Source organism: Leucoraja erinacea, chromosome 4 (genome assembly GCF_028641065.1).
Source record: "Leucoraja erinacea ecotype New England chromosome 4, Leri_hhj_1, whole genome shotgun sequence".
NCBI classification, from domain to species: domain Eukaryota; kingdom Metazoa; phylum Chordata; class Chondrichthyes; order Rajiformes; family Rajidae; genus Leucoraja; species Leucoraja erinaceus.
This window is the reverse complement of record NC_073380.1, coordinates 70,134,180-70,148,599: the sequence shown is the minus strand read 5'-3', so window position 1 is coordinate 70,148,599 and position 14,420 is coordinate 70,134,180. Positions and strand designations below refer to the sequence as shown.

General features: G+C 40.3%; 1 protein-coding gene across 4 annotated transcripts in view; it reads left to right on the top strand.

Annotated features, from left to right (window-relative positions):
- Positions 1–13,542, top strand: part of LOC129696538 (uncharacterized) — a 49,940-nt gene extending 36,398 nt beyond the window's left edge. For 2 of the 4 annotated variants that reach the window (XM_055634557.1, XM_055634552.1), the window contains 5 exons: positions 1,734–1,888; positions 2,530–2,692; positions 7,645–7,803; positions 12,140–12,307; positions 13,190–13,541. In XM_055634557.1, coding sequence (XP_055490532.1) covers positions 1,734–1,888; positions 2,530–2,692; positions 7,645–7,803; positions 12,140–12,307; positions 13,190–13,408 — 864 coding nt within the window. In that variant the 3' untranslated portion in view covers positions 13,409–13,541. Of the gene's footprint in view, positions 1–1,733; positions 1,889–2,529; positions 2,693–7,644; positions 7,804–12,139; positions 12,308–13,189 lie in introns of all 4 variants that reach the window. The other 2 variants (XM_055634553.1, XM_055634556.1) reach the window with 2 other exon arrangements.
- The last annotated feature ends 878 nt before the right edge of the window (positions 13,543–14,420 follow it).

Sequence of the window (14,420 nt, the reverse complement as noted above, 5' to 3'; positions counted from 1 at the left end):
GGGATTTTATGTGATAGACCAACACAAAGTGGCGCATAATTGTGAAGTGGAAGGAAAATGATACATGGTTTTCAAATTTTTTTTACAAATAAAAAACTGAAATGTGTGGCGTGCAAAAGTATTCAGCCCCCTTTACTCTGATACCCCTAAATAAAATCCAGTGCCACCAATTGCTTTCAGAAGTCACCTAATTAGTAAATAGAGTCCACTTGTGTGTAATCTAATCTCAGTATAAATACAGCTGTTATGTGAAGGCCTCAGAGGTTTGTTAGAGAACATTAGTGAACAAGCAGCATCATGAAGCCCAAGGAACACACCAGACAACTCAGGGATAAAGTTGTGGAGAAGTTTAAAGCAGGGTTAGGTTATAAAAAAATATCCCAAGCTTTGAACATCTCACGGAGCACTGTTCAATCCATCATCCGAAAATGGAAAGTATGGCGCAACTGCAAACCTACCAAGACATGGCCGTCCACCTAAACTGACAGGCCGGGCAAGGAGAGCATTGATCAGAGAAGCCCATGGTAACTCTGGAGGGGCTGCAGAGATCCACAGCTCAGGTGGGAGAATCTGTCCACAGGACAACTATTAGTCGTGCACTCCACAAATCGGGCCTTAATGGAAGAGTGGCAAGAAGAAAGCCATTGTTGAAAAAAAGCCATAAGAAGTCCCGTTTGCAGTTTGCCACAAGCCATGTGGGGGACACAGCAAACATGTGGAGGAAGGTGCTCTGGTCAGATGAGACCAAAATTGAAGTTTTTGGCCTAAATGCTATGTGTGGTGGAAAACTAACACTGCACATCACCTTGAACACACCATCCCCACTGTGAAACATGGTGGTGGCAGCATCATGCTGTGGTGATGCTTTTCTTCAGCAGGGACAGGGAAGCTGGTCAGAGTTGATGGGAAGATGGATGGAGCCAAATACAGGGCAATCTTGGAAGAAAACCTGTTAGAGTCTGCAAAAGACTTGAGACTGGGGCGGAGGTTCACCTTCCAACAGGACAACGACCCTAAACATACAGCCAGAGCTACAATGGAATGGTTTAGATCAAAGCATATTCATGTGTTAGAATGGCCCAGCCAGTCCAGACCTAAATCCAATTGAGAATCTCTGGCAAGACTTGAAAATTGCAGTTCACAGACGCTCTCCATCCAATCTGACTGAGCTTGAGCTATTTTGCAAAGAAGAATGGGCAAAAAACGCCACACTTTTCAGTTTTTTATTTGTAAAAAAATTTGAAAACCATGTATCATTTCCCTTCCACTTCACAATTATGCACCACTTTGTGTTGGTCTATCACATAAAATCCAATAAAATACATTTACGTTTGTGGTTGTAACGTGACAAAATGTGGAAAAGTTCAAGGGGTATGAAAACTTTTGCAAGCCACTGTATATTGCCATATTAACCTCCTGCAGATCCTACCTGTCACCTATACATTAGGGGCAATTTACAATGCCCAATTTACCTACAAACCCACATGTCTTTGGAATGTGGTGGAAAAAAACCAAAGCAGCCAGGGAAAACTAGGTCAGATACAAGGATAACATGCAAATTCCACATAAACAAGTTGTCTTGTGCAATTGATAACTAGGATTGACCAAGACCTTTTGGGCAACTGTTGTCTTCTGGCAGTAGAAGATTACAATAGCTAGAAAAGCAACAGATAAATTTGATGGTTTGCGCCGACTGCTGTATCAGTTACTTACTTAAAACCTTTTTTTGCAAGCTTAATCAACATGTTGAGAAGCATCAAGCTACAGAAGTTCAGCTTGGAGAAAAAAAGCTGGAGTTGTTTAATGCCCAAGTTGCACTTCGTCAATGTGAGGAGAAATTCTACACCAGTACCGTATCCATGCAAGACCACATTGCTAGAGAACTGCGGTGAGGAAATTTTGGATTTGTGTTTATATTTTAATGAAAGGCTGTTGAAGTGAAGCCAATCCAGTTTCTTTTAAATACTTTGTATTAAATGTTTGACACTAATAATAAGGATTTTGCCTTGGCTTTCTCAGCATTCATATTTTTTTTCTGGGTGACACGCAGGAACACATGGAAATGACATGTAATGTGAGGGCCTATAACCAGAGGGCACATCCTCGGAATAAAAGGACATACCTTTAGAATGGAGATGAGGAGTAATTATTTTGCCAGGGGGTGGTGACTATGTGCAATTCATTGCATTCAATTCTAGACATTAGATATTTTTATTCTTGTTTCAACAAGATTTCCTTTCTTTTGTACTCCAATCCACTTAAAATATAATTTCCCTGCCTAATTGCACTAATTGCTGCTGGATCTGTGTATTTATGCATTAATATTTACTGGTTTCTGTCATTTGAATTTGTCCTTTATTTATCACCTTCTTGCCTCACTCAGACTTGTTACATCGTTCATCATCAGTTCTGCCGCAGAGAAACTATCATTTCTTCACTGGCTCAGATGAGGTTGTGTATATTCAAATAAATAATGAAATGTACATGCACTTTATTACTTTGAGATGAACCAACTCTCTGTATTTTCAGAAATGAAATCAACAGCCTGCAGCAAAAGCTGAGGGACCAAGAGGTGTTGGCAGAGGAAGATACATTTCTTAGAAATAAAGAGGCAGATGACTGTTGCCGCTTAATAAAAGAAAATGCTATTTTGCACTCCCAGGTGATGGAACTAACACAAGATGTGGAGAGTGTAGGTACATTTCAAGAAAAATACTTGTTTAAATAGGGAATTAATAATTGTATTGGTCATATAATTTCGTAACAATACAGCAGGACAAAGCGCAACGTTTTTACAGATGGAAATATAATTTTGGGTATATTGGGTATAATTCTGGTGTTACATTTGATTAGTTATTTGACAATACAGACATTCTTAAAATGGCCAGAGCAGAGGATGTCTAAAATGGTAGAAAGAACAGCTTCTTGTGTTTCTGAAGCTTTGTTCTACTTGTGTCACAGACGTCAGATTAAATATATGAGATTATCAACTGAGTTGAAGGATATTGCTACAGATCATGGGTTAAATTTAAAAGCTAATTGTGCCAGTTAAAAATGTCTAAGAAGCATTGACTCTAGCTAGGTTACAAACTTATCATTTGAAATTGTATTTCCATCTGTAAAAACGTTGTGCTTTGTCCTGCTGTATTGTTACGAAAGTTAGAGCCATGTGGAGGTGCAGATGCTTGACATACCAGACAACCTTCAGTCTGTCTGGAGCACTGAGACTCCAGCAGACCAAGAAACCATCTGAACAAAGCAAAATCCATCGGCACTGATAATCTGCAACTTTCGGAGCTGGTCTGGAGCTCTTGTTTACTTTGGAGTTGGATGAATGAATACATATCATTAATGCCACTCAAGCAGCCTAACATGTTGGGAAATTAAAATCGAGTACTTCTCAAATACTAGTTTCAGCCATTTGTCAAATCCCCATGACAGCATGGCCAAGACTGCTATTTGTTCTTCATTCAGTGCAATCTCTCGCGTCTTCAGGTACTTTACGTATCCGCATTCTCCAGCTGTTGTGTGATCTCCCACATCGTGTACAATTTCATCCTTTACACTGTCAGTAAAACTTTTAGCATTTAGCTTAGAATGAAGAACAGTAGTGGATGGGGCAGGGATATTGGTTATCACGGTAAAGTTGTGCAGTCTTTTCTGCTTGATTTGGCCTGCAGACTTAAGGGTTCATTTTGATATGCATGACCAACTGTTTTTCTAGATCAGCTAGTTTGTGGATCTCGAGACTGAAATTGAAAAAAAAATTGAATGATTCACTAAGTTTAAACAAGTAAAATATGTATTTTAACAAATAAATCAGACGTACCATAGACTACCACACTAATGTTTAATGTAATTACTGCATTTGGCCACTCCATGTTGTTAAATGCCGACTGTTGCTTCGGGTTATTTGTAATTCTGTGCAGCCAGCTCTGTTGTTAATTGCCTACTACCGCGTCCAGATCCTGTTGCCTGAAGTTATGGAATAGATAATAGGAGGATGAGAAGAAAGACGATATTTGCTGGCTGTCATGATTGTTGCAGGATAGCTACATTACTAGGATTTAAAAAAAACATGTGATTACCTGAAAGGGCAATGAATTACTTTGTTTCAGCTCCTTGTTATTTATGAGGGATAGGGGCAGGGACTTCCCTTAAATAAGAACAAATGCAATACTATCAAGCCCATTGGCATGACATAAAAGCTGCAATGGCATAAGTGATCAACCCCTTCATGAATGTAATGACGAACATTAGCCTATACATAAACCTACCCATATTCCTTAGTTCTGGTATTCCTGACTCTGACCACACACCTTGCCCACGATCCAGGCTCTGACTCAGGCTATGCATCCGGTTCCTGACCCAGATCTTGCAAGTGCATCCATTGTAAATCAGCAGTATAACATGGACTTGGTGTTTGTTTTTGCGATTCACTCACCGAGGTAATTATCTGACATCATCCTCACTGTGTTACTTTCACATAGGCTTAATTGTTGTGTATGGTTGTTCTTCCATGTTTAATATGGATCAGCAACATTTCCTGTTCATCCTCAGAAGTATGACACTTTTTTCCCCTCTTCAGTACTAAATATTGCCTTTTTCAAGAAGTTGCCTAGCCCTTAACTGCAGGAACCCCCTTGAATAATGTTGCATATGTTGCACAGGATTCATAACATTTCTGGGCTCTGAGCATATTTGATTCCTTCCTGTTGAGTAAAAGAATGCAAAGAATCTTGCCAACATTATTTATTCTCAGTCTGAAGAAGGGTCTGGACCTGAAACGTCACCAATTCCTTTTCCCCAGAGATGCTGTCTGACCCGCTGAGTTATTCCAGCATTTTGTGTCTATCTTTACTTGGAATTGATAATTTACTTTTAGTCAGGTTTTTGCAGGTGGAAGTTCTCATTATAACCATATAACAATTACAGCACGGAAACAGGCCATCTCGACCCTTCTAGTATTCTCCCCTAGTCCCATATACCTGCGCTCAGACCATAACCCTCCATTCCTTTCCCGTCCATATAACTATCCAATTTATTTTTAAATGATAAAAACGAACCTGCCTCCACCACCTTCACTGGAAGCTCATTCCACACAGCCACCACTCTCTGAGTAAAGAAGATCCGCCTCATGTTACCCCTAAACTTCTGTCCCTTAATTCTCAAATCATGTCCCCTTGTTTGAATCTTCCGTACTCTCAGTGGGAAAAGCTTATCCACGTCAACTCTGTCTATCCCTCTCATCATTTTAAACACATCTATCAAGTCCCCCCTTAACCGTCTGCGCTCCAAAGAATAAAGCCCTAACTTGTTCAACCTTTCTCTGTAACTTAGTTGCTGAAACCCAGGCAACATTCTAGTAAATCTCCTCTGTACTCTCTCTATTTTGTTGACATCCTTCCTATAATTAGGTGACCAAAATTGTACACCATACTCCAGAATTGGCCTCACCTATGCCTTGTACAATTTTAACATTACATCCCAACTTCTTTACTCAATGCTCTGATTTATAAAGGCCAGCACACCAAAAGCTTTCTTTACCACCCTATCTACATGAGATTCCACTTTCAGGGAACTGTGCACAGTTATTCCCAGATCCCTCTGTTCACCTGCATTCTTCAATTCCCTACCATTTACCATGTACGTCCTATTTTGATTTGTCCTGCCAAGATGTAACACCTCACACTTATCAGCATTAAACTCCATCTGCCATCTTTCAGCCCACTCTTCCAACTGGCATAAATCACTCTGTAGACTTTGAAAATCTACTTCATTATCCACAACCCCACCTATCTTAGTATCATTTGCATACTTACTAATCCAATTTACCACACCATCAGCCAGATCATTGATGTACATGACAAACAACAGTGGACCCAACACAGATCCCTGTGGCCCCCCACTAGTCACTGGCCTCCAACCTGACAAACAACCATCCACCATTACTCTCTGGCATCTCCCATTCAGCCACTGTTGAATCCATCTTGCTACTCCACCATTAATACCCAACAATTGAACCTTCTTAACCAACCTCCCATGAGGAACCTTGTCAAAGGCCTTACTGAAGTCCATATATACAACATCCACTGCTTTACCCTCATCAATTTCCCGAGTAACCTCTTGAAAAAATTCAAGAAGATTAGTCAAACATGACCTTCCAGGCACAAATCCATGTTAACTATTCCTAATCAGACCCTGTTTATCCAGTTGCTTATATATATTATCTCTAAGTATCCTTTCCATTAATTTGTCCACCACTGACATCAAACTAACAGGTCTATAATTGCTAGGTTTACTCTTAGACCCCTTTTTAAACAATGGAACAACATGCGCAGTACGCCAATCCTCCGGCACTATTCCCGTTTCTAATGACATTTGAAATATTTCTGTCATAGCCCCTGCTATTTCTACACTAACTTCCCTCAATGTCCTAGGGAATATCCTGTCCGGATCTGGAGACTTATCCACTTTTATATTTCTCAAAAGTATCAGTACTTCCTCTTCTTTGAATCTCATAGTTTCCATAGCTACTCTACTTGTTTCCCTTACTTCACATAATTCAATATCCTTCTCCTTGGTGAATACGGAAGAAAAGAAATTGTTCAATATCTCCCACATCTCTTTCGGCTCTGCAGTTAGCTGTCCACTCTGACTCTCCAATGGACCAATTTTATCCCTCGTTATCCTTTTGCTATTAATATAGATGTAGAAACTCTTTGGATTTACTTTCACCTTACTTGCCAAAGCAACCTCATATCTTCTTTTAGCTTTTCTAATTTATTTCTTAAGATTCTTTTTACATTCTTTATACTCATCAAGCACCTCATTTACTCCATGCTGCCTATAATTATTGTAGATCTCTCTCTTTTTCTGAACCAAGTGTCCAATTTCCCTTGAAAACCATGGCTCTTTCCAATTTTTACTATTTCCTTTCAACCGAGCAGGGACATAAAGATTCTGTACTCTTAAAGTTTCACCTTTAAATGTCCTCCATTTCTCTTCCACATCTTTCCCATAAAACAAACTGTCCCAATTTACTCCTTTTAAATCCTTTCGCATCTCATCAAAGTTAGCCTTTCTCCAATCAAAAATCTCAACCCTAGGTCCAGTTCTGACCCTCTCCATAATTATATTGAAACTAATGGTATTGTGATCACTGGTCCCGAACTGTTCCCCAACGCATACCTCTGCCACCTGACCCATCTCATTTCCTAACAGGAGGTCCAGCACCGCCCCTTCTCTGGTAGGTACTTCTATGTATTGCTGCAAAAAACTATCCTGCACACATTTTACAAACTCCAACCCATCCAGCCCATTTACAGAATGTGTTTCCCAGTCTATGTGTGGAAAATTGAAATCTCCCACAATCACTACCTTGTGCTTACTACTAATATCTTCAATCTCCTTACATATTTGCTCTTCCAATTCTTGCTCCCCATTTGGCGGTCTATAATACACCTCTATAAGTGTTTCTACCCCTATCCCATTTCTCAGTTCCACCCAAATAGCCTCCCTAGATGAGCCCTCTAATCTATCATTCAAGAGTATTTAACCGTTTGAGATCAATAAAGTGATTGTTTAGATCTTAAGGTTTATAACTTAGAAAAACTTGATTTTAAGATGGTAAATCTATTGCAGGCTCAAGCAGCTAGGGATGAGAAGAATTCTCAGCGTTCAAACAGCATTGCACAATTAACTTCTCTGAAGGAGAACGAGAGACAGCTTGAATTGGAATTAGTCTATTTAAAAAGAGTTATCGAGGAAGAGGAGAAAAAGGCTGTCAATGCCTTGAAACAGGTAAAAGTTATTTAATTTGAACATTGTTGAATGGTTTTGGGTCCTCTCTCATAATTATAGATTTGTCCCTATGAAACCTTTCAATACAGTAAGTCTACACTAAATTAATGGGTGTGATTTTGCAGCAATTTCAGCTTCAATTACAGCTTAATTTTGGGATACAGCATTTGTAAGTGTTCTTTCCATAACATGTTAGGAAAACTATTACTCCAATCTACAATGAAGGACAATTTACAAAAGATTTGAGGAAGTGGAGCTGAAGTGGTTATCATCTATGAACTTTCAGAATAATGGGGCATATTACATGTTCCTACCAGTGCAGAGCTTGTCATTGCTTTACTTAAACTTTGATTAAAGTTCTACCTACCCATCTCCGCCTTAGGCTGGGGAAGCAAATCATAATTCCTTGGGACAAGTCAATCTGTTCGTCTGCACAGCCTACTTAACTTCCCTGGATTTAAGTAAATTTCTGGCCAACAGAATTCACACCATGTTTCCTTAGTAGAATCAGATACCAACCTTCAGTTCCTAGACCCTGGAAATTAATGTGGATCATTGGCATTAGAAGTGGCATACTGTAGATGACCAAAGGTGCTCCCATTTAAAGGTGGCGGATGTGCAGGAGTGGGCGCCGTCTGTGTATGGCAGCCTGCCCGCAGTCCGTCTCTACACCTTTTTTTATTTTATTTTATTTTAAGTCCTGTTAAAAAATGTTAGTGGAGGTCTTCTATGTGGGGGGTGGGAGTGCGGAAGGGGGAAACTTTATTTATTAGTGACCTACCTGGTCGGAGAAGCAGCATCCCTCCAAGCTGTTTCTTCGCCCCGTCCTCGCGGCCTACCATCGAGAATGGAGCGGCGTTTCCTGTCGGGACCGGCCGGGACTACAGCTTCGGCGGCGGTGGCGCAGCGCTGGGATACCAACACGGAGCGGGCGATGCCTTACCGGGTTGCCGTGCGGTAAGCTCTGGAGCGCTGTGGCCATAGATCCCAACATCGCAGAACTGGGGCTGCGGGCGTCCGGCCGCGGGCAGCGCTGGATTTGGAGCGCTGCAGAGCCAAGGTTCGAGTTCGCCGGGGTCGGAGCTCCAACCGGCGCGGCCTGAGGACTACGAGTGCCCCGGTCTCCAGGGAGGAGGCAGCTGCTCCAGACTTTTCCAAGCCACTGAGGAATGTTTCACCCAACGCCGAAGTTCCATCTTCACGGCAAGAGGGCCCTGAAAATCATTGGACTGGCTGCACGGCCACAAATGGGCCCCGACCTCGGGTGTTTCACAGAGGAAGAGGACTTAACTTTCTGGTGTTCTCCACAGTGGAAATTTTTGATTCTGCTGTGGGGGGACGTTTGTGTTGAACTCTATAATGTGTTGTGTCCATTTTCTTTATTTTTTTAACCTTTTTCTATGGTTTGTATGGAAACTTATTATTTAATTTATGTAAAGCACTTTGGTGTCAATGCGAGTTGACTTAAAACGTGCTATATAAATAAAACTTACTTACTTACTTACTATTTGGATCAATGTACATTAACTTGACTTCATTGCAAAATACTAGTTCCAGTCCCCAGTAACACATCGTCCCTTACATATCATTATGCCCATATTAATAAATATGGCCATCTCTCTTCTTCCTGGTCACCACTTGTAGCTTGTAACTAATTTTGTCCATCACTGTTCAGGTAAAATACCAAAATAAATAAATGGTAAATGAATTGGCAAATCAACAATGCAAAGATTGTTTTAATGGACAACAGGATACAGAGTGAAGTTCTGGCTGAATTACTGTGGAAAGGAAAAAAACATACGGGTGATGATGCTAAAATAACATGCAAGGACAATATTAGAGCTGCAAGTTTTTAGGCTTGTCAAGAAAGGATGAACAGATGTGCAAGTTACCTTGAAGTAACTGCGGCATTCACCAAAGTGGTCTTAAAATTTTTGATGTTTTGATTACGGAAGACGGAGAATATTTCCACTTACAAGGAAGATTAAATTAGTTATTAATATCAAATAGCATTTATCAAATTTACAAAAAAGTTGTGAGAATGCAAACTTCCCCAAAGTAATCAATGTGAATGTACATCAGGCACTGCCTACCCTGACTAACATTATAAAATGGTAACAACTAAATATAACTAGTAAAGGCATGGGAGAATTATGCCTATCCAAGAGATCGACCTCTTAGGTAGGCATAATTCTCCGTGCCTTTCATCCGAAGCGCTTGTAACCAAAGATCTTAGAGCAGAGCTATAAGATCTTTGCTTGTAACCCTTGAAGGTCTGTGCAGCCACGTGCCGTCAGTGCAAGCGGGGCTGAAGGCAGCTGAAATTCTGCCTTTGCAGCACTGCACATGCGCAGCGCTGGTTTCTTGGCAGGGCTTTCAAATATGGATTGGCATTATTTTAAGTGTATCTTAGGAAACAGTGAGAGAACAATGGAGGTTACTCGGCTGTGGGAATTTAAGGATTTGTAGGAAGCGGCTGACATGAGCGAGCAGCAGGTGAGAGGTGTTCAGACGGAGAGCACTGCCAGAGGTGAGCGGGCCGGCAGAAGGCGCTGAAGTGGTGGCCAGTTCTGCTGTCGGGTCCCGGCGGCCGCTCGCAGCTCCCCGAGCTGCTTCTATCCCCGGCTACAGTGCGGAGGCTTCTCGCCCGGAGAGCTGTGGCAGCAGTGAGTGAATGAGTTACTGGCATTATCCCTGACCCCCTCCTTCTCAACGCTCCTGCCCTCCCCACAACTTTACTCCTGGCACAGACTCTCCACATGCTGTGAAAGGAACGCTCCCCCCAATTGGTCCCTTGAACAAGTGTTGTCATTCAATAAGATGACAACTGATTCAACGTTTCCCTGTACTCCCACCATCTCTCCACCTGCCATCACCCTTCACCCCCACCCATTCAGTAATTAAGAATAAAGGAGACTAGGAAGCCATGGGCAAATTGAATTGTTACTGTTTTTATATTTATTTTTACGCAAGCGCGGTTTAAATTTTTTTTTAAAGCCGACTGACTGCCTACCCTGAGTAATTACCCACGGCACGTGCCTGATGTACATATACAGTCTATTTGAAGAGGAAACAAAATGCCGTGAAGGAGGAGAGAGTAGCGCGTTATGCTGGTAGAAAAGACGATGAACAGAGGGAAAATTGCTTCCATGCTGTACATTTTGTGCCGACCAACTAATAAACAGAGAACAATCACTCCAGATATATTGTCAGTTGTTTCAAGCTGGCATTTTGGCTATTTAATTAAACTAAGGAAATAATGCTGGAAATGAATTTTGCAGTATAATTAAAACATGCAAAATATTTCAAATTGATTTTCCGAAAAACTGCTTTGAGGCAAGTGAGATTTCAAAGCTTAAAAGCTAAAAGAAAATAACAAAATCATGAACCACATCGTAGCTATGCTTTTTTCAATCCAGGAGAAAAGTAGATGAAGTCCAGAGTAGGTGAATCGAGGACCAGAGGACAGGGGCTTAAGGTGAAGAGGAAAAGATTTAATAAGAATCTGAGGGCTACGTTTTTCACACAAAGGGTGGTGGGTGTATGGAACAAGCTGCAGAGGAGGAGGCAGGGACTATCTCAAAGTTTAAGAAACAGTTAGACAGGTACATGGATAGGACAGATTTGGAGGGATATGGACCAAATACGGGCAGGTGGGACTAGTGTAGCTGGGACATGTTGGCCGGTGTGGGCAAGTTGGGCTCAAGGGCCTGTTACCACACTGTATCACTCTAAAAGACTCACTCTAAAAAAGTGAAAACTTTCAGTATGTGTCTGTGCTGCTTCCCTGTTTGAGTTTAATAAAAGTAAATCGTATTTGATTTGGGAAGTTGTAAAAGGACTGATGCAAGATTGGCATTGGCAAAATAAACAGTTACTTGTTCATAAGCTTTACCAATTCCCCGACTGTTTTTTAGAACAGATGCGAGGGATGAATTTGCCTTCTCTTTTTCCCTAGTAGATTACAATTATTGATAGCTACAGGAGCTTGTATTTGTATAATTGATCCAAGCCAAAACTTAATGCAAAATGTAAAGCACAAAATAGACATGTCAACTGATGTTTGTCAAACAGTTGTCCAATCCACAATAAGGCAAAATGTCTTGATATGGAAATAAAATCACCAACAGACAAACAAATTATAGATTGAATTGATTTGCAAAATTAATGTTTGAGAAATTAGCTTGGCATGTGTGCCTGCTTACACGGCATTTTAGTCCGAAATCAAGGGATTAAGAGAACTTGAAAATATAAAAAGGTAAAATGTATTAGATTGGTGGGTAATAGGAAACCTAGAAGGAGAATATATACTTGTCAATTTTAAATACCCTTGTAGCTTCAACATCTAGAGCAAGGAAAGAGTTCTGTGGAGCTGAACAGGCAATCACTTCAGAACCAACTAATTACATTGGACAAACACCTTTCCAGTATCAAGCTGGAAAACTCCCAACTCAAGACAGAGAAAAAAAGTCTAGTTGAATACATCTCTGAATTACACAAACAGGTATTTTGATATAGAACGTATCTATTATTGTTGTTTATGTCTGTGCTCACTGCATAAAATCCACTCCGCCATCTGAAGATGTTAGAAGTATGACATATGACCCCAGAAACCCCAGCTTTAAATTCTGCCATTATATTGGCAGCATGATGGTGCAGCGTTAGATTGCAGCGCCAGAGACCCAGATTCGATCCTGATTATGGGTGCTGTCTGTATGGAGTATGTGTATGTTCTCCCCGTGACCTGCGTGGGTTTTCTTCGGGAGCGGTTTCCTCCTACACTTCAAAAATGTACTGATTTGTAGGTTAATTGGCTTTGGTAAAAATTGTAAATAGTCCTTAGTGTGTGTAAGAAAGCATTAGTGTGCGGGGATTGCTGGTCGGCGCGGACTCTGCGTGCTGAAAGGCCTGTTTCCATGCTCTCTAAATTAAACTAAATTGTTGGATGCTAATCTATGTATAGCTAAAAAATATTTTCCAGACATAACTATCATGTTGAGCACATAAAATAGTGCCCTATTACTTTGGCTATTCCTCTAAACAGAAAATGTTTTTCATTGAGCAATAGACAAGATGAACAAATTACTTTAAGTGAATGTGGTAGCAGTTTTTGTAGTAATTAATTCCCAAATTAATTAAGTGATCAATTTTAATTATACTGTAAAAGAAAATCAAACAATCGTGACTAGTGCAATTAGACTAACTTGGGTGATAATTTAATACCACTTTAGTTGTAGATGCACACAACTGAAAATAGAGATGTCATTGACTGTAATAGACATTTGTCATAAAGATTAATTCTGCTAGGTGTAAATGTTCATAACCATGTTTGCAATACGTATTCCCTGATATTTCTTATTTGTCATCTCTTGCATTGCTGATATAGAACTCAGAAAAAGATGTTGAAATTCTTCGGATGAAAGGATACATCCATACACTAGCTCAGGACCTGGGCAGCCTAAGATCTCAACTCAAGGCGGAAAGTTCCCTTCGGTCAGAAAGTTGCAAGGAAATCTCTTGCATTGCTGACACCATGAAGCAAGTTGCAAATACTATGACCAGAAGGAACAATAGAAACACTACAATTCTTAATTTTTCAAAATAATGCATGATATTTTAAGGCTCAAGCTTTGGAATATTCTCTGAAATGGTCAGGATTTTAAATTAGAATGAGACATCAGTTTTCAACCTTGCAATTAAACTTAAATGAAAAAAATTCCAAACAAGACAATATGATTATTTTTTATGCAGTTTTAAATGTTACGTACAGCTATTCTCTTCTCACTGGCATCATTTTTGGCATTTGATTACATAGCACAGGTTGAAAAAAAACAAGAGCAAATGCAAATATTATTTTCCCCTCTTGGAATGTAATAAGATTGGTTAATTACCACCCCAATCACTCCCATATCAATCTTCTCCCTCTCTTCAATTTATCTGGCACGAAAGTGCTCATCCACGCACTTTACATTTCCAAACTCAACCAATGTGCCTGTGTCTGGCCTCCCACTATGCATATTCCATAACACTCGTTAAAATGGGGTTGGAAAAATTAGGATCAAATGCCTTTGCTACCATTGCACCGAAGACGGTGTTTACAATTGCTTTGCATGTTTTTAAATACCATATATCTTATCAGAAAAGATGCTGCATTCAATACAACAGCATCCCACTTGCCCATTGCCCCTATCCTCACAGACCTAGATTGCTGATTCCACCATAAAATAAAACACCTCTTCCAATTTTCTGCAGTCTTAAGTAGCCCGGAAAAGGAATTTATTGGATTTTCTGCAAACTTCTACTTTTTGCCTCCTTGTCAGGAGCTCTCACCTCCTGCGCCACTTCCTCATACCTCTCGATTCTTCAATCTTTCAAATATCTACCTCCATCTTAAATATATCTAATGACTTGGCTTCCATTACCCTTGGTAGAAAATTCCAGGGATTCACAACAGAAGGCTATTTGTCAAACTTGTTTTTAAATGACTGGCCGCTTATTTTAATGTTATGTCCCCTTGTGTCTTTCCAACATCTCCGCATCTACCCTGCAAAGCCTCCTTAGGATCTTGCTTGTTTGAATAAGGTTGACTCTCATTCTTCTAAACTCCAAGGAGGAAC